The sequence below is a fragment of the Melozone crissalis genome, unplaced genomic scaffold, assembly GCF_028551555.1.
Source record: "Melozone crissalis strain CALT ecotype California unplaced genomic scaffold, PUWL_Pcris_2 ptg000009l_1, whole genome shotgun sequence".
Lineage (NCBI taxonomy): Eukaryota > Metazoa > Chordata > Aves > Passeriformes > Passerellidae > Melozone > Melozone crissalis.
The window spans coordinates 15,932,028-15,957,721 of record NW_026535787.1 but is presented as its reverse complement, the minus strand read 5'-3'; the positions used below and the strand labels follow the sequence as shown (position 1 = coordinate 15,957,721).

The window sequence follows — 25,694 nt, the reverse complement described above, 5'->3', positions numbered from 1 at the left end:
AGCTGGGCAAATCCAGAGCTGGGGATCAGGTAGGATACTCTTTTTCCAGGGTAAGAGGTTTCCCAGAGTGAAGCTGACTGCTCCAACCATTCCCAATCCCTTCCCAAACCTCTTTGAGGGGGTGTTGTGGGGGGATGAACAGTTACAGTTCGGGTTTGCCAGTGTGCTGTGCAATGGGTTGTGAGACCCCAGAGATGCAATGTGGGGGGCAGGTTTTTCTGTTTATTTTACTGTTGTCTTTCTCATGGGATGGGAAACCACTGCTAAGACCACAAAAAGCAGCCTGGAGCGGTGTCTGAAGTGAGGAACTGAAGGGAAACCCATTTACTGCTATTAATACTGCTGCTAAAATAAGCAAGCCATGCCCTGGAGACAGAGAGGACCCCTCTAAGGATTTAAGTCCTGCATCTGGTTTGTTTATCTGTTTGGCCCGAAGAAGGAAAAAACCAACACAAAGAAAAGGGGTGTGAGGGTGTCCTTGATAGCTTTTTTGTCTCCTCCAGGCTGCTCCCTGGAGACAAAAATGGGATTTTATGTTTACAAAGTTGCAGCCTTTTCCGTGAGCTCCAGGTGCCAAGGGCTTGGAAGAAGTGAGAGGCAGAGTTAATGAGGTGAGAAGAAAAGCAAAAGGTAAAGAGCAAAACATATTCATTGTAAGAGATCAGAGAGAAACATCTGCAGGGCAAGGGCACCTGCATTGAGTAGGGAAATGCAGTTTTTATTATTTGTCTTCTCTGCAGAAAAAGAAAAAGAAATCTAGAGATAAGAAAGCGAGAGATGAATAGCTGAAGATTTTAGCTAATGTAAAGATCTATCTTCTTTTTTTTTTTTCTTCCTAAGGAGTTGCACAAACTTTTTGGAGAGGGGAAGAAAAAAACCCCCAGTAAAGTGAAGCAGCAAATGAAGTCTTGCCATGTGCAGGGTTAAATGGAAACACACAATCAGACCATAACTCTGTGTAATTCAACCCATACGGTTTGTCTGTCTGTTGACTCAAAAGGTTGTATCGAGGCTTGGCAAGGGAGAGGACTGAGAAGGGATAATCCAAACCTTTTCATGATTCATAAGCCACTCCTCTGCAATTTGGATAATAGATTTCTCTCTCACAGTGACTTGCTAAACTTCGGAGTTAACCGTAGCTCGGGCTCTTTCTCCTTTCAGGTGTTTCATCTCCAGGAACGAGCATTACCCAAACTGAAGGAAAATACACTGCACAAAATATTAAGAAAACTCCTTTTTTAAGAACAAATTTCTTTGGAGAAGCTGATTTCCTTTGGCCAGCAGGAGAAAGCAGAGAAAATGAAGCCAAGTCTGCGATTTTTCTTAGCTGGTTTTCTGCTGTTGATTCTGCAGACAGGGCTTTGCTATGGGATAAAATGGATGTAAGTATCTGGCTCTATCTCTGCATTTTTAATGTTTTTGTAGGAATTGCTCGTCTCTTACCTGTTTGTACAACTGCTGCTTGAGGCATGCTGTAAACTGTTTAAAGAGCAGCAAGCACTGCAATTCTCCAGGCATTGATTGATTTCAAGTGTGTGTACTAGGGGCTTATGCTAACAATGTCTCCATCTTCTTTCTAAAATATGCATGATTTAGGCTCGTTTGGGTTTTTTTCTCCTCATTGATACCAAGGGAAAGGCACACACTTGAATGCTCACATGAGCCACTTAATGAAGCTCCTAGCATTAGCTCCTGCTATGCTGGGAAACTCTCCCACCAGAGCCCCTGGCTGTGCTGAGTAGGAACTGAGAGCAGCAGGGATGGCAGCTGAGATAATGCTGCCCATCTCCAACCACAAGGGATGCTTGACAGATAACATGGCTTTTTTCTGGACCTTTTAACCTTTGGATTTTGTGAAGGGTGTTAAAAATGAGGTGAGGAGGGGGGAGGAGGGTGAAGAAATACCAGGGACTGTGGTCAAGTCAGGATTGAGTTTCTTTAGAGGTAATGTACTGCAAAGTGAAAACATCACCATCTCATTTCTTTGCTTAAACAAGCAATCAGTTAGTTTCTTTCTGCAAAATAAACAAACAAACAGGCCACTCCAAAGCCAATCTGGTTTCATGACCTTGATCTGTCTCTTCTACTTGGGTTTGGAGCTGGGCACAAAATAAGTAAGGGAATGTAGGTTTGCCTCAAATGAGCATCTTTGGTAGAAAAAAAAAGACACAATAATATACAATGCCAGGAAGACTCTGTAGTGCATTGAAGCAAAGATCTTTGGGATAGGTGATGAAACTTGGACAAGAGGTTCCTGTTTTGCTGCTCCTTCTGCCACAGACTTCATGCTGTGTCTAATTGCCATTCTGCTGTTCCATTGTCATTTGAAGTTCTACTCATGCCACCTTTTATAAAGGCTTAAATTTGGATATCTGCAAATTAAGGTATCCCATTGGAGCCAGTGTTTTTACTCTCCATCATGCAGTTAGGGAAGAGAGGACCTTCCAGATGGCAATTCATCCTCTCCAAACAGAAATATCCAACAGAAATGTAAGTGATAGCCTCTGGTGATGCTGTGTGCTGCAGGGAGCTGCTATTAGCCACACATCTGCCTTTCATATCCATAAAGAGAAGCATGGTGAATCTCTCCACAGGGTGTTTAAATGCATTTGGTCAGGTGGGAGGAATAGTCACCTACTTCAGGGCATGTTTCAAGGTGGCATGCTTGCCTATGGCAGGAAGATAGGAACTAGATGATTTCTAAGGTTCCTTCCAACCCAAACCATTCCATAATCTTCCATTTGTTGTCTCCATACTCTAAGGATCATTTGGAAGTAGAGGAGAGTAAGGATCTGGTTAGCTCTTCACTGCCTTGGCTTTACACCTTGTAGTAGTCAGCAAGAGCTCAGTTACATAACCCAGCTGTTTGTTTCCACCAACTTCCTCCAGTGTCTAGGCTCTCAGCTCTGCCTGTATCCAGCACCAGCAGAGGCAGGCATCTCCATCATTTCTGAAGGATGTTTAGCAACATGTCCATGGGACTCCTTTGCAATGTTTATTTCTATGCAGGACAGAAATAAAGCTGTTTTGTGGCACCCTGAGTCAGCAGGGCTTTTATGTGTAGAGCGATGACTGACTGGAGAGACTTGTCCATATGCTTGGCACAGGTGTCCCACTTAATCATGGATGAAGGGCTTGAGTTCCTTCGAAGGGCTGGGGTGAGATGAGCTCCAGGAGGAACCTGATAGCATAGTATGGACAAGCCATAGACATGAAAAATGCTGGGAGGCAGGGAAAGGTTCCTGATAGCTTTGCTGTCAAAAGCAGTCTTTGGGCTGCTAAGTGGTTAAGCTGTGGGGGTTGCTTTTGGGGGTGACTGGGAGGAGAAGCAGTTTGGGGGTAAGACATCACAGTTGCTGCTCCTCTATTTCCCAGCAGACATATCCTCCTATCAAAAAGTGAGTGGGAAAGATGAAAGCTGGGATTAAAGTGGTATTTGAACCATGAATGGCATGCAGATGCACCACTGAGCTCCCCTCACACCTGTTTAAAACCTGGCAGAGACTGCACTCTCTGTCCACAGCACTTTGCAACTGGGATGCTGGCAGCTGGAAATTCACAAAATTATGTTTGGTTTTTCGTTTGTTTGCTGTTTCTCCTCATTTCCCCACCCTTATTTTCCTATGGAAACATGGGCTAATTTTCCCCACTCCCCATCACTCTTTTGTCTTGGGGCTCAGGGACTGTCCTTAGAAATTGCATGGGTAAGTTCTTGGCAAACAGAGTACCAAATACTGAGTAATACCTCAGACCTGCTGATCCCAGCTCTGGACTCATATTCTGGGTGCTGTACAATTGAAATCTGCTCCTTCCTTCTCTTGCTCATGAACAGAGAGGTGGGGAAAAAGAACAGGATGAAGAAGGAGGAAAGTGCTATGTGATGTTTTCAGCTGTGGGATTTTCTCACTGGTCTGCCCACTGCATCATTTTTGTACCCATGGTGCCAGAGTCGAGCTTCAAAGAGGAATTGGGAGGGGAAGGGAGAGATAAGGAGGTGGGTCTCACCAGCCTGGAGATGAGGGAGTGACTGATAAGAAAGGTGATAGGAAATTTAGTTTTGATTCGGTGCATGATGTAATTGCAGGGGGAGGGGAAGAAGAAGAAAAACAATTTTCAGCCATTTAGGACTACTCAGTAACACAAATATGCCCTGAAAATTAGTCAAAGCAGGGAGAAGGTAAAAAAAGAAATTATTTCTCTTATTTTGCTTGGCTTATTTTTATGAGTTCTGTGGTCCAAGTCCCCATCTGTTGGAAGTTGGTGCTGGGCCCCACCAAACATCCAGCATGGTGTGTGGACAGTCAGGATCTTGTACACATGCTCTTTCTCTTATATACTTTTTCTTTTGCTGGAGAAATTTCATATCTTGTGCTCTTCCATCTAAGCTCCAGAGAGCTACTCAGGTGTAAAGCCAGAGTGTGGCTCCAGAGTATGGTTCCAGATCTTTGCTGGATCAGGATTGTTGTGGAGGTACAGCCTTCCTCATCAATGTATATGAAACCCTGCATCCTGTTTTTGCAAACACTTTCCCATCCTGAGAGCAAAGCAGGTATGTGAGGAGGTCACATCATTTTGTGGTGCTCAGTTTTGTCACAGTGGCTGGGAAGGTGAGGCAGCCATTGATTTTATGAGATATGTCTGAGGACCAATGCATCTAGTAATTCTATCACCTTCCCCCATCTGCATTTGCAATCCATTCAGCTTTCCCAGGAGAGTTTGGGTTTGACCAAGCAGGTGCTGGAGCAACTTATTTGGGTAGAACTGAAAAACAGATGAGCATTAGAGGGAGCTGCAGCCAGATGTGCCTGCCCCAAAGGTGTGCAGGTGTTGGGATGTCCAGGCACAGGGTGGCTTCTGAGGCACTTCTGCCTCCACAGGGATTGGCATCTCCTCTGTCCCTCTGTATTGAATCTCTCCTTTAATGTGGTTGTAAATAAGCCAAACACAGCAAGTGATTTGGGCTGGTTATTTTTGGGTTTGTTTTGTTTGGTTTTTGTTTTGGGGTGGGGGGGTTGTGTATTTTTGTTTTGTTTTATTTCTTGGGGTTTTTTAGTTTGTTTTGTTTGTTTGTTTTTATTTGGTTGGTTGTTTGGGTTGGTTTTTTTTTTGTTTTTTCTTTTTTTTTCATGGTTTGCAGAATATGCCCAGCTAGCATTAGGAATACCATTGTTTTTAGGTGGAGCTTGGTCACCTCAGGAAGTCTCTGCCTGTCCCCATTGTGGTGACCCAGTGATGTCTCATGTGCTCTGGAGCAATCCCCAGCTGAGCTCCATTCCCAGCTATTGCTGCACAATTCCTATGGTTAAATTGCAGCCCTGCAGAAGCAAAAGGCAGCTTAAGCACACCTTTGGGTGAACATGGGATGTCCCCCAGCCCACCAACCTTGAGCAGCCCTTCTGCAGCCAGCAGAAAGCAGGGGAGAAAATGGAAATATTTTGTGCTTCCTGGCAGCTCCTGCCTCTCCCCTTCAATAGGCAGTGGGAGGGAGCTGGGACGTGGAGCCACGGGCGCCTGAGAGGAGCCTGTCTGCCTGGCAAGGCACTGCTAGATGAGCTGCTGTGAAAGAGCTGCAGGATGGGGATGGCAGGAGGGGAGTGGGCTGGGGGTGAGGAAAGGGGAGTACCATGTCTTTGAAGTTTGCTCTTTGCTCCAGCTTCAGGAAAAGTTGACAAAGCTCCATGGCCTTGCTCGGCGCTCAGTGAGCCAGCTCACTGCTGGCATTGACTTCATTCAAGCTTGGGCATGAAGTCAACAGCCCTGTGCCCACTACTGCCAGCACTGGATTTGGCACCATGTCTGAAAACAGCTCTTATTTTAAGCTTTTAGTTCAGAGTTGGTTTCCCCACACACACTTCTCTCCCTCTCCCTTTTCCTCTTCTTTCTTTCTTTTTTTTCCTTTTTCTTTTTTTTTTTTAACCACATAAATCCTACTTCTCTGTTTGAAAGGCCCTTGCAGAACCAGGGGAAGCATTTACCAGGGGCTGTGGTGTCTCCCAGGACTTGTGGTCCTCAGGCTGGAACTGCTGCAGGGCAGGGTGGCAGGGGCATGAGCTGCCTTTGACTACCAGGAGCTTAGACAACATTATTGTAACTCCCCTGCAAGCCTTTTCCAAATGAAGACCTGAGAAAATGAGGCTCCTGCAGATTAAAAACCTTCAGTGAGATCAAATACAAAAAGAACTCTTAATCTCTGCCTCTCTTTATTAACTTTTGCCACATACTTCACTCTCCACAGCCATGGAATTTTGTTTAAATCTTTTTGTGTCACCCACATCCCTGCAAGATTAAGGAGTTTAGGAATAGGCATTAAAAAGAATGCTTTTTCAGCAAGCAAAGCTGATAAATTGGAGTAGAGGTTCATAGTTTCACCAGCCGTCCCTTTGTGAGACTTTTGGAGATCATGTCACCCAAGGGAAGATGGGGAGATGCCTTCAGAGAGAAGATTCTTCCACCCTTCCAGGATGTTTTAAAGGACATCAATGTTTTGCTGCTCAATTGAAGGAGTTCTCCCTTTGGCTTGACTAGGAGCAGTGTCCTACTCACAGGCTACCTTTTAAACCAAATAATATATGGCTTTCATTGATATCTGCTAACATCTGAAGGTGCTTCTTCCTAACCTGCACTTTCTATGAACAGTCCTCTCATGGGGCCCAGACATGCAGGAATGGCCCATACCTCTCAAAGGACCTAACACTGCAGAGCATTAATGTTTTCAAATTAATTTAATTACTGCCTGAGATAATTAAAAGAGTAAATGAATGTCATTATCCATCTATGCATATTTCCTCTGTAATCATGTTCATGATTTTCTGTCAGTATCCAGAACTTCAACTGAAGGACCTGCTGTGTTATATAGAGATCAGGAGATGTTTGGTTTAGGCCCTGTTTATTTAAAGGGATGGATCAAATATGTATATTTTTTAAAAAAGGTGAAACAACCACCCCTTGGTTTTCTGGAGAATGAAGGATGGGGCAGGAGAATTACGTGAGATTGTTATCAGGAGGAAACAGTGAAAAATAGCATTTCCAGGGTGAAACAGGTAAAATCCCCTTTTCAGATGAAGAGTGTGAATCCACAGAAAGATGTTTGTCAGGGATCTTTTTCCCAGGCTGAGGAATGAAGGATATTCTTCTAATTATGCCTTTGAGGGCTGGAATTTAAGGCTGGCTGTGCCCACTAGCTCCAGTTTCCCTCCCAGTGCTGGTGATCAGTGGAGACCATGTGAAGACAGGCCACAGACCCACCACCAAATCCTACCATGGACAAGCCTCTCCTGGGGGATGTTTTTCTTTCCACAGATGGATATTGTTTCCCAATAATGCCATTGCAGGCAGTGGGTATCCATCCCCTGATGCTGCCAGATTTAGAAAGCAAGGAGGGGTGGTGCATTTCCATAGGGAGGGTTTAGAGTGACATGGAGTGAAGAAGACATTCCTAAATGTGGGACAGAAACTGAACAAACCTAGGTTGTCAGGGCATGGAATAGATGACCTAATAGGCTTCTCAAAATCCTGATCTGTGATTTATAAATGCACTTTTCAGTCTCAGCAAATGACTACAGTAACTGAGTTTTCTTTTCCATCTCCGTTACCTTTTAATTTTTCCTCCTGATACTTGGAGATGTTCCCAATTATAGGTTCTCACAAGCAAAGACATGAAGTTTAGGCCTGGGAGATGGTCAGAAAACCCCTTCCTGCATCTTGCAGTTTTATTCTTGGTAGGCTTCCTGGAGCTCAGCTCATTCTATGAGAAACAGCCATTGCTGCCATTTACTGAGCTCTCACCGATCAGAAGGTATTTTCCCTCTTCCATGAAGTAAATGGTTTTCTTGTTGCACTATAGAACTGCTGCTCTAATAGTGATCACTTCAAGGCACCTTTCATAATACAGTATCATTCCATCACATCCTGTTTTTTCCCACTGAGGGTGAGTTTCAGTCTGAATTCTGCTTTCATTCCTACCTGTAGATGGTTATTTGTGCTCTTCATGACTTGTATGTAACTGTGAGATAGGGGTACCTCAATGTGGCCTTCCAAGCCCTTTAAAGAGGCTGAAGACATCTAGAAAAGATCAGAAAATGTAGTGTAGGACCTAGGAGATGTATGCATCCTTCTGGAGGGCCAGCCAAAACATTCCAAGGCCTCTCAAGGGCCACCCAACACGTCTGATTAGAAAACTGAGCTGCTGCCTCATGGTACAGCCTCTCTCAGAGACTTGGAATGTTCCTCATTTGCCTGAAGCTCAGGCTGTGAAGTTCTCTCATTGCTCCTGCCACACCCTGCCTGTTTCCCTTCCTGCTGGGACATGTGTGCTGGAGTTTCTATCATTTATACTCTATTGCTGATGGGCTGCTTTGGCCTCTTGCCTGTTTTCTGTTTCAGCTCATTCCTGGGAGTTGCTGATAGCCTTTCTGGGGTAACTTGTCACAGATTCCTGGTGTCAAGTGCTCATATCTTATTCAAGCTCTGTGCTTATACCATTCAAATGTCCATGTTCCTGCTCAGTGTCTGGATTTCCTACATAGAGCAGAAAATGAGCACTTCTAAGTCATGATGGTGTCTTAGCATAGGACCCAAAAGCACAAAAGGCTAACTACTTCCTAGATGTGGCTTTTTGCTTTCCATGAGCTCGAGAAGGATCCTGAAGGACTGCTGTGAGGTCCCCAGTGTAGAAGTTTGCTGTCAGGTGACAGTCATACTATCCAGAGAGTCATGTCTTTACCTTCAAGGACATGATCTGTCTGAGATACCTGAACACCCAGTATATCACTAACAAGCTTTTTCTCCACCAACTCAGGTTCACATCTGAGGCAGGGTGAGTTGCCTTCTGGAGGGGCCCCTCTCCAGACAAGGAACATTGTATGAACACTGGGTGTATGGGAACAAGATGAACTGCAGGGCAGAATTTCTGAGGATTGAATCATAGAATCATTTAGGTTGGAAAAGACCTCTGTGATCATTGAGTCCAACCAATAACTTAACACTGCCAAGTCCACCACTTTTTTCTTTCTCTTGAAATTCACTAGCAATGACTTCTGCTTCCAGTATTTTTAACAGACCTGTTAAATATGTGTATGAAGTATATATTTATATAGCTTCCAGTGCAGTGGTTTCCCTTCCAAGTTTGCCACTGTTTATCTAGTGCCAGAAATGCCAAACTCCCAGTCACCTGGGAATTTGTCAGAGCCGGCCTGTTCATCCCCAGCAAGAATTTAATTCCTCCAGTTTTCATTAGGGCTTAATTTTAGCTCTGTTTCCATCTCATTTAACTTCTGAAGAATGTGGATGTTACAGTAATAAAGTGAAATGCACCCCAAAATGTGTTTGCTAATAAGCCAAACTAACCAAGATGGCTTGAGATGAATCTGAAAGCCAATACATTTAACAAGCACAGAAGGAAATATGTGTTAAAGTTGTGTTGCCATGATCTGATGCCATCAGATTATTGATTCAGCCTGCTACAAAGTTGTTTTATGGGAATGAATAACTTTTATGGCTACCCTAAAAAAGCCAAAAAGATACAAAGAGAGTTCCACACTTGGCTTCTGCTGATCGTTGTGGGTGCTCAGGGAAGAAGAGTACGGCCCTGTGAGATGCATGTCAGCATTTGTTCTTTTTTTAACCTGGAAAAGTTGGCAATTGGACAGTAGAAGAACCACCACTGTGGGATGTTGTTCTTTTCTTTCACGGTAACATATGTGCTGATATTCATGGATCCCTTCTCAGATTTGGCTGTGGTGCTCTCTCTGCACATAGGCCCATTGAGCTTTTGCAGTATGGTTTTTGGAGACTAGAGAAACAGACTTATCTATCTGCAACAGTGATTGAATCAGTAGAGGCCCTTGGCATTAACTTTAAGTGAAAGCATATGTTTTGCAAATTTGATGATTTTTCTCTAGGCCTTGCAGGGGATTTTCTCCATAATTAATTACATGACATTTAGCATAATCCTTTGAGAGTGTGTGAGACAGATGCTGAATACAAAATACTGATAACACCAATGTTGCTTTTTTTCCCAAATGCCACAGTCTTGGAGGATCCAGATTTCTTTTATCATGGAACTGATGGGTCATTTTTTACTCTGTTGGGAGGTCTGTGCTCTTCATTCTTCAGCAAACAACCTTCCCCACAGGATTTACACATCCGGCTGACTCGACACATACCCCCAAAGCTTTGTGCAGCCTCCCCTCAGGAATTGCACACTGCTAAAGGGTGTTTCTTCCCACCAACTTTATATCAGATAAATCACTCTTCATGGTTGCTCATCTTTCTCACCAGCTTTATCTAAGCACCTATTTAGAGAAAGCTTTAATTAAGTCAGGTGAATGTAGACGACTAGACTGTGTTCTAATGCTTTTGTGCATGTGCTTGTCTCCTCAGAGCTCTGTCCAAGACTTCTTTGGCTTTGGCCCTGAATCAAACCCAGCACTGCAAGCAGCTCGAAGGGCTAGTGGTTTCTCAGGTACAGCTGTGCCGCAGCAACCTGGAGCTGATGCAGACCATTATTCAGGCAGCGCGGGAGGTGATAAAGACCTGCCGGAAAACCTTTTCAGACATGAGGTGGAACTGCTCTTCAATAGAGCTGGCTCCTAACTACCTGCTGGACCTAGACAGAGGTAAAACAGCACTGCTGGCTCACTTGGGACTGGAATCATTGGAGTCAGCCTGTGTGTATGTATGTGTGTTTGTGTATACTTGTGTGTGTGTGTGTGTGTGTTGTGAGTGTGTTTGTGTGTGTGTGTGTGTGCTGGAGATAGGAAGGGTCTTGCTCCTGGGAGGCCATGGAGGCACTACAAAGCCTGCTTGTCCTGTTCTCTGAGACCACATTCATCATTATGGTGCCAGTCATGCCCAGAGGCTCTTGGATCCAAGACCTTATCTACCACAACTCTTACAAAGCAGACCAGTTGAGCAGTTCCAGTCTGCTCATCCCACTGGGAGTCATGGGAGGAGCAGAAGGAGGCAGGAGACTCACAGGAGGGCTTAACCACATGCTCCAAGAGCAAATCACACTACAATGAGCAAGATGCCTAAATCCATGACTCCTTGCCCTGCTGGGATGTTGTCTTATGTTGAAGAGTTCACTTAGATGTGCTCCAAACTAGTGGTGCCATGGGACACCTCAGCTGCAGTGAGTTGGTGTGTTGGCTGCTGTGTGGGACACAGACTGTGTGAGTCTCTTTTTGGGGAGTGTTTATGTGGCCCAGGAGGCTGAGCTGGAGTTCTTGTCTCTTTCAGGCACAAGGGAGTCAGCATTTGTATATGCCCTCTCTGCTGCTGCCATCAGCCACACCATTGCCAGAGCCTGCACCACCGGGGACCTCCCTGGCTGTTCCTGTGGTCCCATCCCAGGTGAGACACCTGGACCTGGGTATCGATGGGGAGGATGTGCAGACAACCTCAACTATGGTCTTATCATGGGGTCCAAATTTTCAGATGCTCCCATGAAGATGAAAAAATCAGGATCACAAGCCAATAAACTGATGCATCTGCACAACAGTGAAGTAGGGAGACAGGTAACAAATCCACAAGAGTTATTGTACTTGTACAATCATCTGTAGTGTTGGTCACGTGGTGAGGTTCAGTGTCTCTGTCAGCTAGCAAAAGGAGCAGGTTTCTCAAAGAATGCTCTGAAGTCCTTTGGCCTGCTGAAAACTTTAGCTGTGTAACTCCCCCTGTGACTCAGGGAATCCCAAATGCTGTTATTAGCCCTGTTTCACTGTGGGTGGGATGTCTCATTGCCCCAGTTGCACAGTCAGTGTTGGCTCTGGCTCTGCCTGCCCCAGGAGGTGTGGTGGGGACGGGTCCCATCGTGCTCTGCCAGGGGCATTGTGGGGGCAAAGTGCTGTGCAAACCTGGCGGATTATCATCTGCCACATGCATCCAGCAGCAGTTGCCTCCAGCCATCCCTGCAGGCAGGAGGGAGGGTTCTTTTTCCTTTTCAAACTGCTGTGCTAGTGATTATTCTCATATCTGGCACAAGCTGCTTTTAACAGCTTGCATCCAGTGGAGGGATAATATTTACCATGTGCAGTGCCTGGTGTGCACTGATGTGCAAATCCCTGTGGCAGCTGTCCATGCAGCTGAAGAGATGGATGGGGGGGGGCTGCAAAACTGACCCCTGCACCCATCTCTGAGGCTCCAGTGGTTCCACAGATGCTCCTACTGCACAGCTTGGTCTTTCCAGGGCTGCCTGTGCAGACAAACTTGGAGCATGCTGAGCTCATTGGGAGCTTGCTGTGTAAATACAGGCTGAGTCCACCTTTGCAGAGTACAACCATGCTGAAGTTTCCCTCTCTGACTCTTTTTTTTTTTTCTACTATTCCCACACTATTTGGTTTGTTTGCTTGGGGTCTGAGGTTTTTTTTAAAATTTTATTTTTGTAACGTCTTGATTTTTTGTTTCACTTGCAAAGGGCAAATTTTTGTTTAGGACATTGTGTTGCCATGGCTGGTGCATTCAGCCCTTCCTGGCAGCATCCTGCCACATCCCACTGAAATGAGAACAGTGCAGAGTCAAAGGCTATTTTGGCCCCATGACCAGCAGAAAGGCAGGGTGAGAGTGCACTGAATTCAACAAAGCCATGACATCTCTCTAACCAAAGCCCAAAGCTGCTGGAGGTTGAAATTGATGTTAATTATCTATTTATGGAATGTTTTGATATTCATCCTCTTAGGAATTTAGAGGGTGGAAATGCAGCCCAATATAGATATCTAATCAAAATTCAAAATACTCTTCTCTCTTCTGGCTGCAAAAGAGCCCTTGTGAAAGTAGTCCTGGACTGATAGTGATCACAAAGAGCTGTAGGATCTCATTTGCTTTCAAAATTGCCAAAGAGCTGTAGGATCTCATTTGCTTTCAAAGTAGCCACTCCAGACTGCCTGTGCAGAAATGAGAACAGTAGGACTTTGCTGTAGCAGCTCCTGCTAAGGAAGCTCCTTCATTAGCAAGCTTGTGGGATGTTTGGCTGTGAGAGAAGGGCATTTCCTAACTCCTGCATTCCTTTTTGCAGGTCTTGAAAGCCTCTCTTGAAATGAAATGTAAGTGCCATGGAGTTTCTGGGTCATGCTCTATCAAGACCTGTTGGAAAGGCCTTCAAGAGCTGCGAGACATTGCACTGGACCTCAAAACCAAATATTTATCTGCCACCAAGGTTGTTCACCGGCCCATGGGCACACGCAAATACCTTGTCCCAAAGGATATTGATATCAGGCCAGTCAAAGAGACAGAGCTGATTTACCTGCAGAGCTCACCTGATTTCTGCATGAAGAATGAAAAAGTGGGGTCACATGGGACCCAGGACAGGTGAGGTACTGCAGCGGGTCCTGCAGCGGGTACTCTGCACTGTACTCTGCCCCCAAAGAGGAAAGGGCAAGAGGGGAACATGTATGAATAAGGGGCAATCAAGGAGGTGACACACACATGCAGGTAAAGCACATCTCTGACATACAATATGGTTCACCAATTCCTAACCCTGTTCATGATGGCTGTGGCCAAGACAGGGCTTGCTGACACATTTTCCATTACACAGTCAGGCACAATATACATTTCAAAATTCCCTGGGCAGCTTACCTCCATGGGAACTTGTAAGGACCAAGCAGCTGCTTTATACTGTGTTGAGTCTCAGTAATTTCTTCTAGTCACTGCTGATTAGAAGAGTTGTTACTCTAAGGCTCTCCTAAGTAGGCAAATATTAACTCAGTTAGAACCAGCATTCCTAGATTGCACAAAACTACCCCAAAAGTGCAAAGATTATATTTAATTTTTTTCTTCTACGGCATATTAAAGGTCCAGGTGTGTTTGTATTGCTTATGACTCTGCAGAGGAATTTCTTTATTTCACTAATATTGGAGATTTAAGGTCATTATGGTCAGCCAAACCTCCACTGGGCAGCATACTGTCCCCTTTCACAGGTAGCAGAAATGCCTTTCTCTTCCCACCATCTGTTTAATTTCCTCCAAGACAAACTAGTTCAACATTTCAGCAATCTGGGCATCTCTAGGTGGGCACACCCATCTATCTCTCTAGAGCTGGGCCATCAACAGTCAAAAAAGTGTGTGTTTCCAGAATTTTCCTAATTTTTGTGAGGTAGCTGCAATGGCTGGACTTTAACCTCTCCTGCTGGTTTACCTTTCTTTAGATAGTTCTCACCATTCTTCTTTGCTCTTTCTGTTATTTTACGGTGGAGGCTCAGGCAAGTGGCAAGGTGTGCCTGGCCTATTTTGGGATGCCTTCCTTTTAAGTTAGTGGAAATACTTGTATTTGGACCATTATGGTCCAAAGATTTTGCTTAAATGAAATGACCCAAATGCAGACAAGATAAACTATATATGCATGTGGGAATGGGGACACATGGATTAGCGGTGGGCTTGGCAGTGCTGTGGACTTGATGATTTTAGAGGGCTTTTACAACCTAAATGATTCTGTGATTCTGCATCAGCATGTAAGTGGTGGAACTGATAGTAGGTAAGACAGCTGAATGAGACAAGACAGTCTTTTTGTCCCTTGATGCTTTATGACAGTCAATGTCCCCTATCCTCTGACATCAATGCCTGGAGTGCTCTACAGTGGCACATATCTGACAGCTCTGTGGTGGGAACACCAGGCTGACCTTTATCACCCATTCAGCAGTGCAGCATTACTTATCAAGTGAAGATGTTTATAAGTCACTAAGAATAGCTAGGAAAAGGCATATGTTGAAACAGGTTTCTGAAAAGAAAATGTCATCTTAGTGGAAGTGAAGTTTTTGTGGATTTGTCTGGGTTTTGTAAGACATTTGTGCCTCATGAAAATGACCTCTTTGTTCTACCTTTCTGTTTTGCAAGGAAAAAAATTGGTGAAGATTATTTGGAAATTAGTTTTATAGGAATTGCATTAAATGAACAGGTTGTGTCAAAACAAAGTTGAATTCATTACAGATTTGCCAAGTAAAACATTTTCCATGAGCTGAAATATTTTCAAGGGACAGGGAGGTGTGACTTCTTCATCTAATCTTATTTTACAGCAGATTTCAACTTTTTATCCCATCTAGGGATGAAAAATATGTCAAGGTCCTGAATGATTTTTTTTTTCCTTCTGAGGAAAGGAAAATGTGTGCTGCAGGCGTGCGTTTATCCCGAGCTGGATGACAGCCACGACTGTGAACCTGCCAGCCAAGGGTCCACAGGAAGTGAGATGGAGTGGGGATTTAGAGGACCAAGATATTAAGGTGGGAGGGGATGACTTTCAAAAGGAACTTGTCAAAAAATACTCCTCATTCTCAGATGTGCAAGATGGTGAAGGCCATGGGAGGGGAGGAGGGTGAGATAGTCCCATGCTGAGCTTCAGGCACTACTCAGGCCAAGTTTTTAAGGTCATGTGTGATTGGGCTTGTTTTCATTACAGTCCATCTGCAGCCTCTTGAGAAGATGCCTGGTGTTTCAAAATTGGCATGTGTTATACGAGCCATAGCAACTCCTTTCCTGAACTAAATTACTAGTGGAAATAAATGTAAAATACACACAGTGTGTTTGAAGATTGGTCCATGCTTCTTGGGGGGAGCAGGGAAAGGGAGGAGATCTTCCCTAGTCTCCTCCTCCCATGGATGCCTTTTTCTCTTTGCAATTTTTCTCTCATGAAGAGGGCTCCTAAATGCATTTTAAATGTGGTGCCTCTGTTCCAGCCTGCCACAGGGCTGCAGAGATAATGTCTAGTTACAGGGATAAGGTAGAAGGAGCACAAAAGGAATGCTGTTAGAGAGAGGGCATGGCAAAATGTGTTTTATGCTTCAGAATGATGTCAAAATGCTCACATGGGAATAGCTAAAGCATGTTTTCATTTAATGAGTCATGTCCTGGAGGCATTTGAACATTTTATCTTTATGTACATAAAAATTTTCTGAAGGTACATCCCACTGTTTCCAAGTAGTCTAGTTTTTAAGGCCAGTCATGCCAATGAAGTAAAAAAGGGTTGGTTTTTTTTGTTGTGGTCCCTCATTTGGTCTACTCTGTCTTCAGCCATCTTTCCATATCCTTGCTGGCCTTTTCTTGGGTACAGGGTTCAGTCCATGCCTGGGCTGGATAGTGCAGTGCCCTATGTCCACAGCTCAGGGATCATTGATCTGGGCATCTTCAGTATTTCCCAGTCCTGCTTTCTGCCTCCAAAGCAATTTGGAGGGGGGAATATGCCCCTAACACCCCCTTTTCCTGTTCCTTGATTAAAATATTCATATTGATGCATTTTTTTGTGACAGAAAATGAGCAGTTTTGCAGCAAATCCAGAGAAAGTCCTTTTCCTCCTCCCTCTCCCCAAGGTCTGGTTCTTGCTCATAGCATGCTGGAAACAGGATGGAGGTTGATGGTTAAGTTGCAACGCCTTGGATGGGTTGGAGTTTGCTGTATGCTGTAGGAATCAATCCTGCACTGCCAGGTGGGAGGAAAGGATAATCTAATTGGTGATTCTTCTAATGTGAGGGGTCATATTAAGCAGAGTTATTGTGTGTTTTTCAGGCAGGAAAAGGAATTAGTTGTAGATGAACCATATGAAAATCCACTCAGAAAATGAGCCCCCTGTTATTCAAAAGCCTTTTAGAGCTCTTTCCTGAAAGGATTTCAAAGCCTTCTTCAGAACAAGCCTGAAACATTTTCTAAGACATTTTGGACATTCTTAGCTTGTTGGAATTTAGAAATGGTTTGGAAATCTGCATGCCTCCAGGTGCTCGGGGTATGTCCAGATTTCAAAGTCACAGAACTAAACTCAAACCTGAGGTTTGAGGCCTCTTTGAAGTGCTGAAAAGTTGATTAAGGAGCTGATTTTTGCAACTGGTATCCAAGTCTCCTGCAAACAAGACTTACTGCCACCCTGACTCCAGCCAAACTCTGCTTATATACCACCATCACACTTTCATAACCAATTAAAAATGGTCTGGAGAAAAGTCTAAAGAAGCTGATCTGTTAAGTTACAAGTAAAACTTTCAATACAACAAATCAACCACTGGGCAAGAAATGTAAATATTCCCGTTCTCAAAGATTTCTTGGACAAAAGCACTTTTAAATCTTTTAATTAAGTAGTTCAGTTGCTCCTGCCTGAAAAAATCACGACCAGCTTTGAGTAAATGAAAAATAATGGCAGATTATAAAATTGAGATCTCTTTGGTGAGAAAAGAAGCAAAAATATGAATCTTTATAAGCAGGGTGCAATGTATCATGTTTCAAAGGCTGTTTAAGTCTCCCTAATGAATCCAAGGAAAGGGAAATTCTGCCATGCATGCAAAAGCATCCAGCCCCTGAAACCTTGCAGAGATAACAGAGCTGTTTATTACTGATCCTTCCCAGAGCAGTCTTGGAATGAAGCCAAATGTGGGAAGGAGCTCTCTTAGGCTGCAGAAATCAGGCTGCAGCAAACTGGGTTGATCAGTCACCTCTCCTCAGCTGACTCCCTGTGGCAAGGAGTGTGGCCACTCTGGTGGCTGCTCCTTGCTCACATACCCTTTCTTTACTCCAATATAAAATATTAATCACAAATGGCTTAGGCTGGCATGCTTTCTTGGATATGAGCATACATGAAGTTGCCTGAGCATGCTGCTCAGTTTTCAGTGTTCAGTGGCAGCTCTTGATACCACTTCTTTCCTGCTACCCCAAAAATGTGCTTTGTATTGTGTTTTGGGGATTGCTCAGCCTGTGGAAGGGAAGGCTCTGGGGAGACCTTAAAGCCCATTCCAGTTTCTTTAGGGGCTCCGAGAGAGCTGGAGAGGGACTTTGGACATAGGCCTGGAGTGACAGGACAAGGGGGAATGTCTTCCCACTGCTACAGAACAGGGTTAGATGGGATATTGGGAAGAAATTCTTCCCTGTGAGGCTGTTCCCTGGAACCCATTGTTTAGAGAAGTCGTGGCTGCCCCATCCCTGGACATTTTCCAGGCCATACTGGATGGGGCTTGGGACAAGCAGTGGAAAGTGTCCCTGCTCAGGGCATGGGGGTTGGAACAGGCTGATCTTGGACTCCATTGTCCCCTTGTACAAGCACTGGTGAGGCTGCACCTTGAGTGCTGTGTTGGTGTTATTGCCCTTGCTCCAAGGCAGACTTTGAGGTGCTGCAGTGTGTCCAGAGAAGGGCTGTTGGATGGGTCTGGGATATAAATAATACAAGGAGTGACTGAGTACTGGCATTGCTGAGTCTGGAGAAGAGGAGGTTCAGGGGACACATTATCACACTCTACAAATACCTGAAAGGAGATTGTGATCAGGCCATGGTTGGTCTCTTCTCCCAGGAAACCAGCACAAGGAAATGGCTTCAAGCTGCCCTGAGGGAAATTTAAAAGATTTTCTTCAGTGCTGGATTTATTCAACATTGAAACAGGCTTCTCAGGGAAGTCACCAGCCCTGGAAGTGTTTAAAAATGAGTGAACATGGCACTTTGTGATATGGTTTAGTGGACTTGGTGGTGTTGAGCCCAGGGCTGGACTTCATGATCTTGGAGGCTTTTTCTGACCTTAATGATTGTATTCTATGATGCTATGATCTCCAAGGTTCCCTTCCAACCCAACTACTCTGTGATTCTTTGTTTATGTGGGCAATGAAATTTTTTGGTAGAAGCACTCATATGAAGCTGGGGGAGAGTAGCAGTTATGGGTAAACAACAGCATTTGATGTTTGTTTTTGTTACAACTTCTTTTAGTTTCTGTTAGTGAGGGCACAGGATAAGATGAGCTTTAGGTGAGTTATAATGTGTTCAATGATAGTTGGTTTTGGAACAGTTAGCAGATGTGTTACCATTTTTTTATGAGATCTGACAAATTCTGAAAAAGAAATAGCAAATAATGCTTTTGTGAGTGTCCCAGAAGAAGTGGCGGAAATCTGCTCTAGATAAAAATGCCTTTGTACATAGCAGGGGGCGGGTGGACTAGATGGCCTTTAAGATTCCTACCAACCCAAACTATTCCATGATTTTATGAAAGTCAGAAAAACATTCACTTTCTGTTCCTCCCACCTTATTTAGGTGTTATTCCTTCTTTCCCAGGGCAAGATGCTTGCAGCTGGGGCCCATTTCAGTAAATAGGCTGGCCAGCTATGCATTATTTTGTTATCTTAGTTAATATGTGGGGAAGATTGAATTCTTTCTACTTTGAGAGACCTGGATTTGATCATAAAGTTTCCTGAAGAGGTTTGTGAATAATAAATTTATTTGCAAAAAGAATAATTTCACACAGTAAATTGCAATGGATAATGAATCGAGCTCTCTTAAACATTTTTAGTCCCTCTGCAACCAAATGGCGTTTGAGTTAGAGACAGTTGGGTCTGGGAATGATTTTCCATGGACCTTGATCTTTTCAGGAGCAAGATTGAACTGACACCACCTAGGCTGCTACTGAAGATATTTCTCTACTCTGGTCTTAAAATCAGTTTCCCTGAACAACCTGATCCAGGGTTTTACAATCTTCAGTTTAGGTTTTTCTTAATCAAAATTTAACTAAACATAATCTAAAATAAAATTAATAATTTCTTGTACTCTTTCCTTGGCATATAAAGAACATTTTTCTCTCCCCTTGTAGCAATAATCTTTTATAGAGGGGAAGACACCTCTTTTAACATACTTCTCTAAATCAGTTCCTTCATTGTTTTCTACTTTCTGAACTGCTCCTCTGGCTCCCCTGGAAACATGCCACATTTAGTTGGATCTTTCTCAAAGTGTGCTGCTTACTTTGCACTTTAAATCACTGTCACAAAATATCCTCAATTCCTTCTTCCCTAGCGTTGTCCCCAAATTTTTAACCTCACTCTCAACTTCTCATTAATGAAAATACAGGCTAATTCCAGGATCTCTCTTGACATCTCCTCACTGACATATGCTGATAACTCTTTCTTGTACAGTTGTTCCATGTCAGTCTCCAGTCATTCCTTGTGGATGAGAATGCAATTTAAAAGTAGATAAGATTCTTCCCTCAAAATCTTACATGAAGCTGTGACCTTGATGTATTTTCAGGAATGTCCATTGTGTTATATATCTCCTGAGGGATTTGAATTATTTTTCTCTTTCTTTCTTTTATATACTGCTGCATTACTTGACATTACTAGAGCAAGGGGCACCAAAAAAATAAATAGGAATTTGATTTAAAAGAGAAAAAAACATTACACAGCAGTACTGTGTTCTGGGATTTGGGACTGCTGGAGTTCATGAAGGCAGATGGTTTCTCTTTGGTCAGAAAGGGCTGAGGCAATCACACAGCCAAAGGGATGAGATGTCAAGGAAGGAACATCCCTTCCATCATCCCTAATGCAACAGCCCAGGTGCTGGCAGTGTATGAGAAAAAGGGCTACAGAAAGTGCTTGGATTTATGTTTTACTCCTGTAACAGCATCTCCCTCATCCACTGGGAGATGCACTGGGCCGGGAAGGCAGTTGCTGTGCCCCAGAATGACTTTTTTAATATCCTCCTTAAGAAGTCCTTATCAATAGGACTGATGGAGTGAGGTTCCAGCAGGTAACTCATCCCTGTCAGTATATGTCATAATTGTGGGTGACAGCAGAGAGTTGGCCTCAGTTTGGATCCCAGGTGTCAGCTGTGCAACCAAAAAAAAATATGTGTCCTATCTGCTGATGGGACAGAGTAAATAGGGATTCACAATGAAGCTGTGTGACATTGCTAAGTTGGATTTCATCAATCTTAGAGGTCTTTTCTAACCAAAATAATTCTATTAGCTCCCCCTTTTAAAATTAAAATCCCTACTCTCCATCTGGGGGAAGACTCTTAGAAGTTCTGGGGTGTCCTTCAGCTCTGCTGAGTCTGTATGGTGTATTGCAGTGCTTCTGCAAGTGAGGGCTGGAAAGGGGGCATTTGGGACAGGCATGTTGAGTGGGAGTTGTCTAGACAACACTGCTGACCTTGTGACAATGGTAAAAGCCTGCTCTGGAGCCAGAACCTTGGCTGGGATTACAGCTGAAGGATAATTTCTCAGCAGTGTTCCAAGTGCTTCTCGAGGTCGCAGTGTTGTGTTACGAGGCAGTCGCCTGCCTTCATGTTTTCTCTCCAAGGCTCAGGAGGAGGGCATTTCTCTGAGTGCTGGAATTGTGCTGGACCAGGCCCAAAACAAATGAGATTGAACTTAACCCATCAGTGGGGAGCCTGGTGAGATCACAACTGCAGGCTCTGAATCTTTTGTTCAGGGCTGCTTCTGTGGGTAAACTCTGGTCTTTGGAGTTCTTTGTCTTCCCCCACTGCCTGAGAAACCACCTGCTTCATCTTGTTTAATGAAAAATGAATCTAACTCATATCCAGGCCTATGCTTTAAAACAGAAAACAAAATCTCTGATTAGTGGCATTGTCAGGAAATCTTTCTAAAAGCCCATATAGGTTTATGATAGGGTCAAAACTTTTTTTTGGCTATTCCACCCACCCATTCTGAATGTCCCCATTTCCTGATAGCAAACTGAGGGAAGTGTGAGGATTTATTTAATAAGATTTTTCTTTTTTCCTTTCTTAGTTTCAGACTGTGGGCAATGGGAAAGGTATATGGGAAAGCATATCTTCTACTAGAGTCACTTTTTTTCTTTTTTCTTTTTTCTTTTTTTTTCCCTTTTTTTTGGCAAACCACAGGAGTGGATGGAGGGAAAGAGAGAATCCCAGGTCCCAGTACAGCAGGTAGAAGAGTTTTGTTTTCTATTTGAATGGGGTAAATATCACTGCTGTGTGCTTTGTATGTTTGGGGAGTGAATGTCCTCAGTGGTGAGCTGGAGTCAGAGTGGACTCATATTCCTTCTCTTGGCATTTTAGTGAGCTCCCAGCATGAAGTGACATGGATGCACTGCACATCCCTTGCCAGGCTTCTGCAGATTCCCCATCCTCCCCAGGTGAACCTCCAGGAAACAAGATTTCCATCCACTAGCAAAGCTGAGTGAGGTTGACAAATACCTTCCCCTCTTCCAATGTCAACACACCTATATTTGAACCTTTGCTCTGAATACTTGAAGCATTTATTAATACATTTATGAGGAGTCTTCTGGAGATTTCTTGTGGAGGGGCCCCAGTTCACAGGGGCACTAACCAGGCTTTGGTTCAGTGTTGGGCAAACACATTCAGTGTGGCTGCACACTTCAGCTTTGGTAGAGGCTTTAAAAGGTTTTTAAATATTTACACACACTCCTGAATGAGAGTGAGTTTGGGGGCCTTTAAACACTGAACCTGTAGAGGAATGTGAATCAGAATAACAAACAGAAAAACTTGAAGAAGAGCAAGAACAAAATCTCAACGCTTCACTAATCTCATAACTTCTCCTGAAGCATTACCTCATGAGCAATTCCTGTAATTCTCATGAATTTGTTTTCATCTCTTAACAGTTGCTTAGCTCAAGGGTCCAACTTATGCTCCTCTCTCTTCTTCTGGCCCCAAAGCAGCCTTGGAGTGTTTCTGTCCAAAATAGACACAAAATAGCCACACAGAATAAGATTTAGGAGAGATGTCAGCAATCACCCCACTCAATAAACCACCTTTCTTACAGCAGTTTCAGAAGACCATCAAGTTCACAGGCCCATGGTGTTGGGTACACACCAAAAAGGCACAAGCATCTGACCAAACAGGAACACTTCCATCCTGGGTTGTCTTTGCAGTCTGTGGAGAAATGGTATCTCTAGGACATGGTTCATTGCATTCAAAATTCAATGCCTGATGCACTTTCACATCCAGTGAATATTGGAGTATTTTAGGAGGTGGGATTGATGTTTTTTGAGGACAGATGTGAAATGGTAATCATTGGATCAATAAAAGAGATTCCTCAATTAAGGGATTGCTTCTGAAAACCTCAAACCATTCACTGGCAAGCAGACAAAATGAGGGAACCCAGCACAATAGCTGATTTATCCCGCTGAGCCTGTCTTTAATTAAAAGCAGAAGCAAAACAAGCCATGAAAGCCTGTGTGGCACTTGGTGACTTGTCATCCTACCCTGTGCTCCTGCCACACTTCCTGGGTCAGGAATAAAGGTGTTTTGGGGCCAATTGCCCAGCTGATCATGCCGTGGTGGGAGAAAACTAAAGGGAAAAAGGTGCACAGTCCAGTCCTGCTGGTATTGATGGTGATTTCCCTGATAGGATCAGTGCTGCACTGATCCTGTTACAGTGCCTGTAACAGCCTGCTCAGGATTCTTCCCAGCCTGAGATCCTTGACATGGAAACTGTTCAAATACTATTTGGCTGTAGGGTCCTTCCTTTGCCCTTTTCAGGTTAGGCAGTGGTGGACAAATAGCAGTGTTTGTTCTTTAGGGTGTCATCTTCCTTTGTGGGGGTGTGCACAGGGGTCCCAGGACGAGGGAAGAGATGAGAATCTTGACTCCATGTTTCAGAAGGCTGATTTATTATTTTATGATATATATTATATTAAAAGAAAATGATATATGAAAACTATACTAGAAGAATAGAAGAAAGGATTTCATCAGAAGGCTACCAAGGAATAGAAAGGAATGAATAATAAAATTTTGTGACTGCTCACAACCTCAACACAAGTGGCTGTCATTGGTCATCAAGTAAAAACAATTTCACATGCTGGGTAAACAATTCTCCAGATCACATTCCAAAGCAGCAAAACATGGAGAAGATGAAGCTTCTCAGCTTCTCAGCAGAAAAGATCCTGGCAAAAGCATTTTTCACAAAATATGTCTGCGACATTCCCCCAGCTCCTTTCAGACAGTTTTGGAGCCTGCCTGGGAACACCTATTGTTTGGGATTATTAGTATTAGTATTAGTATTACTACTGAGGTATTCCAATAGCTTTGCTTGCTTGCTCATGTGGGAGCAGGCTGGCCCAGCAGACAAGCAGCCTGGATGCTGCCAGGCCCAAACTGAGAGACGGAACAGGAGTTTAATGTTATTTTGGGTGTCCTAGCAGGTGATTGCAGCCCAGGGCTTCCCCTGGCACCCTTGCAGGCACAGGGGGCTGTTGGTGCTCACTGTTCTGGCTTCACCCAGAGCCCTGCAGAATTGTCAGGCCCAGCAGCACCACACAGCAGGGGTTTGGGAAAACCCATCAGGAATTTGCACTTGCTCACAGCTTTTTCCTTCTTCCAGGCAATGCAACAAGACTTCCAATGGGAGTGACAGCTGCGACCTGATGTGCTGTGGCAGAGGCTACAACCCCTACATGGACAAGGTGGTGGAGCGGTGCCACTGCAAATATCACTGGTGCTGCTACGTGACCTGTAAGAAGTGCGAGAGGACTGTCGAGAGATATGTGTGCAAATGAAAACTCTCCTCTGCACACCTGGGAGCTCAGACTGCAGCAGCAGCACCCCAGCACTATTCAGAGAAAACATTTCCTTGACCAGACATCGTTTATCTTGTAAAGACACAGACTTGAGGAGAGATGGTAGGAGGAAAAGCAACAATCACACCAGTAAAAATAAGAAGGTAACAAAACCTCCCAAAAAGCAACAGACCCAAAAATGTTTCTCCTCACCAATAAAATGCTCTCTGAGAAGACAAAACTTCATTTGGGATGGTATCTTCTTCCAAAATATTTCCTGTGGCTGCCAATGATGTCCAGCAATCAAGTGCCTTAGTATTCTGAGAAATAAATATGGAAACTTTCCCTTGGGGGAAAAAAACCCACCATTTGTTTGACAGTCACTAAGGCTCACACCAGCCTGTGCCTTCTAGCACTGAGTCTCCATTAGGACCATCCCACAAGGGAAAATGCTACAACTTTTCAGCAATACCTGCCTTTGTTGCCAAAGACTTAATTTTCAGCAAGGAATCATCCATTCTGAATGATAAAAAAGTGGAAAGATTTCAGGTCAATCCCCTGAAATGAACAACTAATTTTAATCTTTCTTTTACACAGGTCTGCGACTTTGAGCTGATTGCTGAAGGAAAATATATCCTTGATTTTTCCAGGCTGGACAAAATTCAGCCATGAAAAAAATCCCCTGGAATCCTGGAGGCAGTGAGAGTAGGGTAGGCTGAGAAGGACTTTATGGGGTCCACAAGACAGCAGTGGAGCCTTTAGCATAAAATAACAAAGCGAAATCCAAGTCCAGTGGGAAAGTAAAAAAAACAGCAAGCTCCTGCTCTCTATCTCTTTGCCCTTTGGGTGTGATATCCTTAGTCACTGACATTCTTCCACATTGATCCATCAAATCCTTGGGGAAATGTGCCACTGGCTTCTTCCCCCACAAAACTATTGGTCCAACCTCAGGAAACTGCAGAGAGTGGAGTGATCTGGCTATAGGGAGCACATCCATAGAAGTCAGCAGCTGTTGGAAGTCAGCATCCATGGAAGTCAGCATCCATGGAAGTCAGCAGCCATGGAAGTCAGCAGCCATTCACAGCAGGAAGGAATGGGAACGTGTCAGTCCTTCACGTGGCTCTGCCCTGACACAGCAGAGCACCACTATCTGTGGCTGTACATATTTTCATTTGTATGCAGATATACAGAAATATTTATATCTTGTGCTTTCATCTACTTTACTTCCTACCTAAATATATCCTCATATTATAAACAAGCATTAACAATAGTATGAAATAAATGCTGAAGTTACTGCTGCAACAGCAGAATGTTAGATTATTGTTTCACGCTTCTACTTGGAAAACAATTCTGATTTTCCTCCCAAGGATGGGAAAATAATATGGTTTGAGGCACTCACTGGTATAGGGATAGATAAATTTCTTTATTCCCTGCCTCCCCAGCCTCTTAATGTTGAGCAGAATTAGCCAAGATACAGTCAAGACAATG

General features: G+C 43.9%; 1 protein-coding gene across 1 annotated transcript; it reads left to right on the top strand.

Moving 5' to 3' along the window:
* Window positions 1–1,299: 1,299 nt before the first annotated feature.
* Window positions 1,300–24,588, top strand: WNT11 (Wnt family member 11). Its single transcript, XM_054270199.1, has 5 exons — window positions 1,300–1,382; window positions 10,381–10,616; window positions 11,239–11,516; window positions 13,013–13,305; window positions 24,032–24,588. The coding sequence occupies exons 1-5, from the start codon at window positions 1,300–1,302 to the stop codon at window positions 24,204–24,206; spliced, it is 1,065 nt and encodes a 354-aa protein (XP_054126174.1). The 3' UTR covers window positions 24,207–24,588.
* Window positions 24,589–25,694: the final 1,106 nt, after the last annotated feature.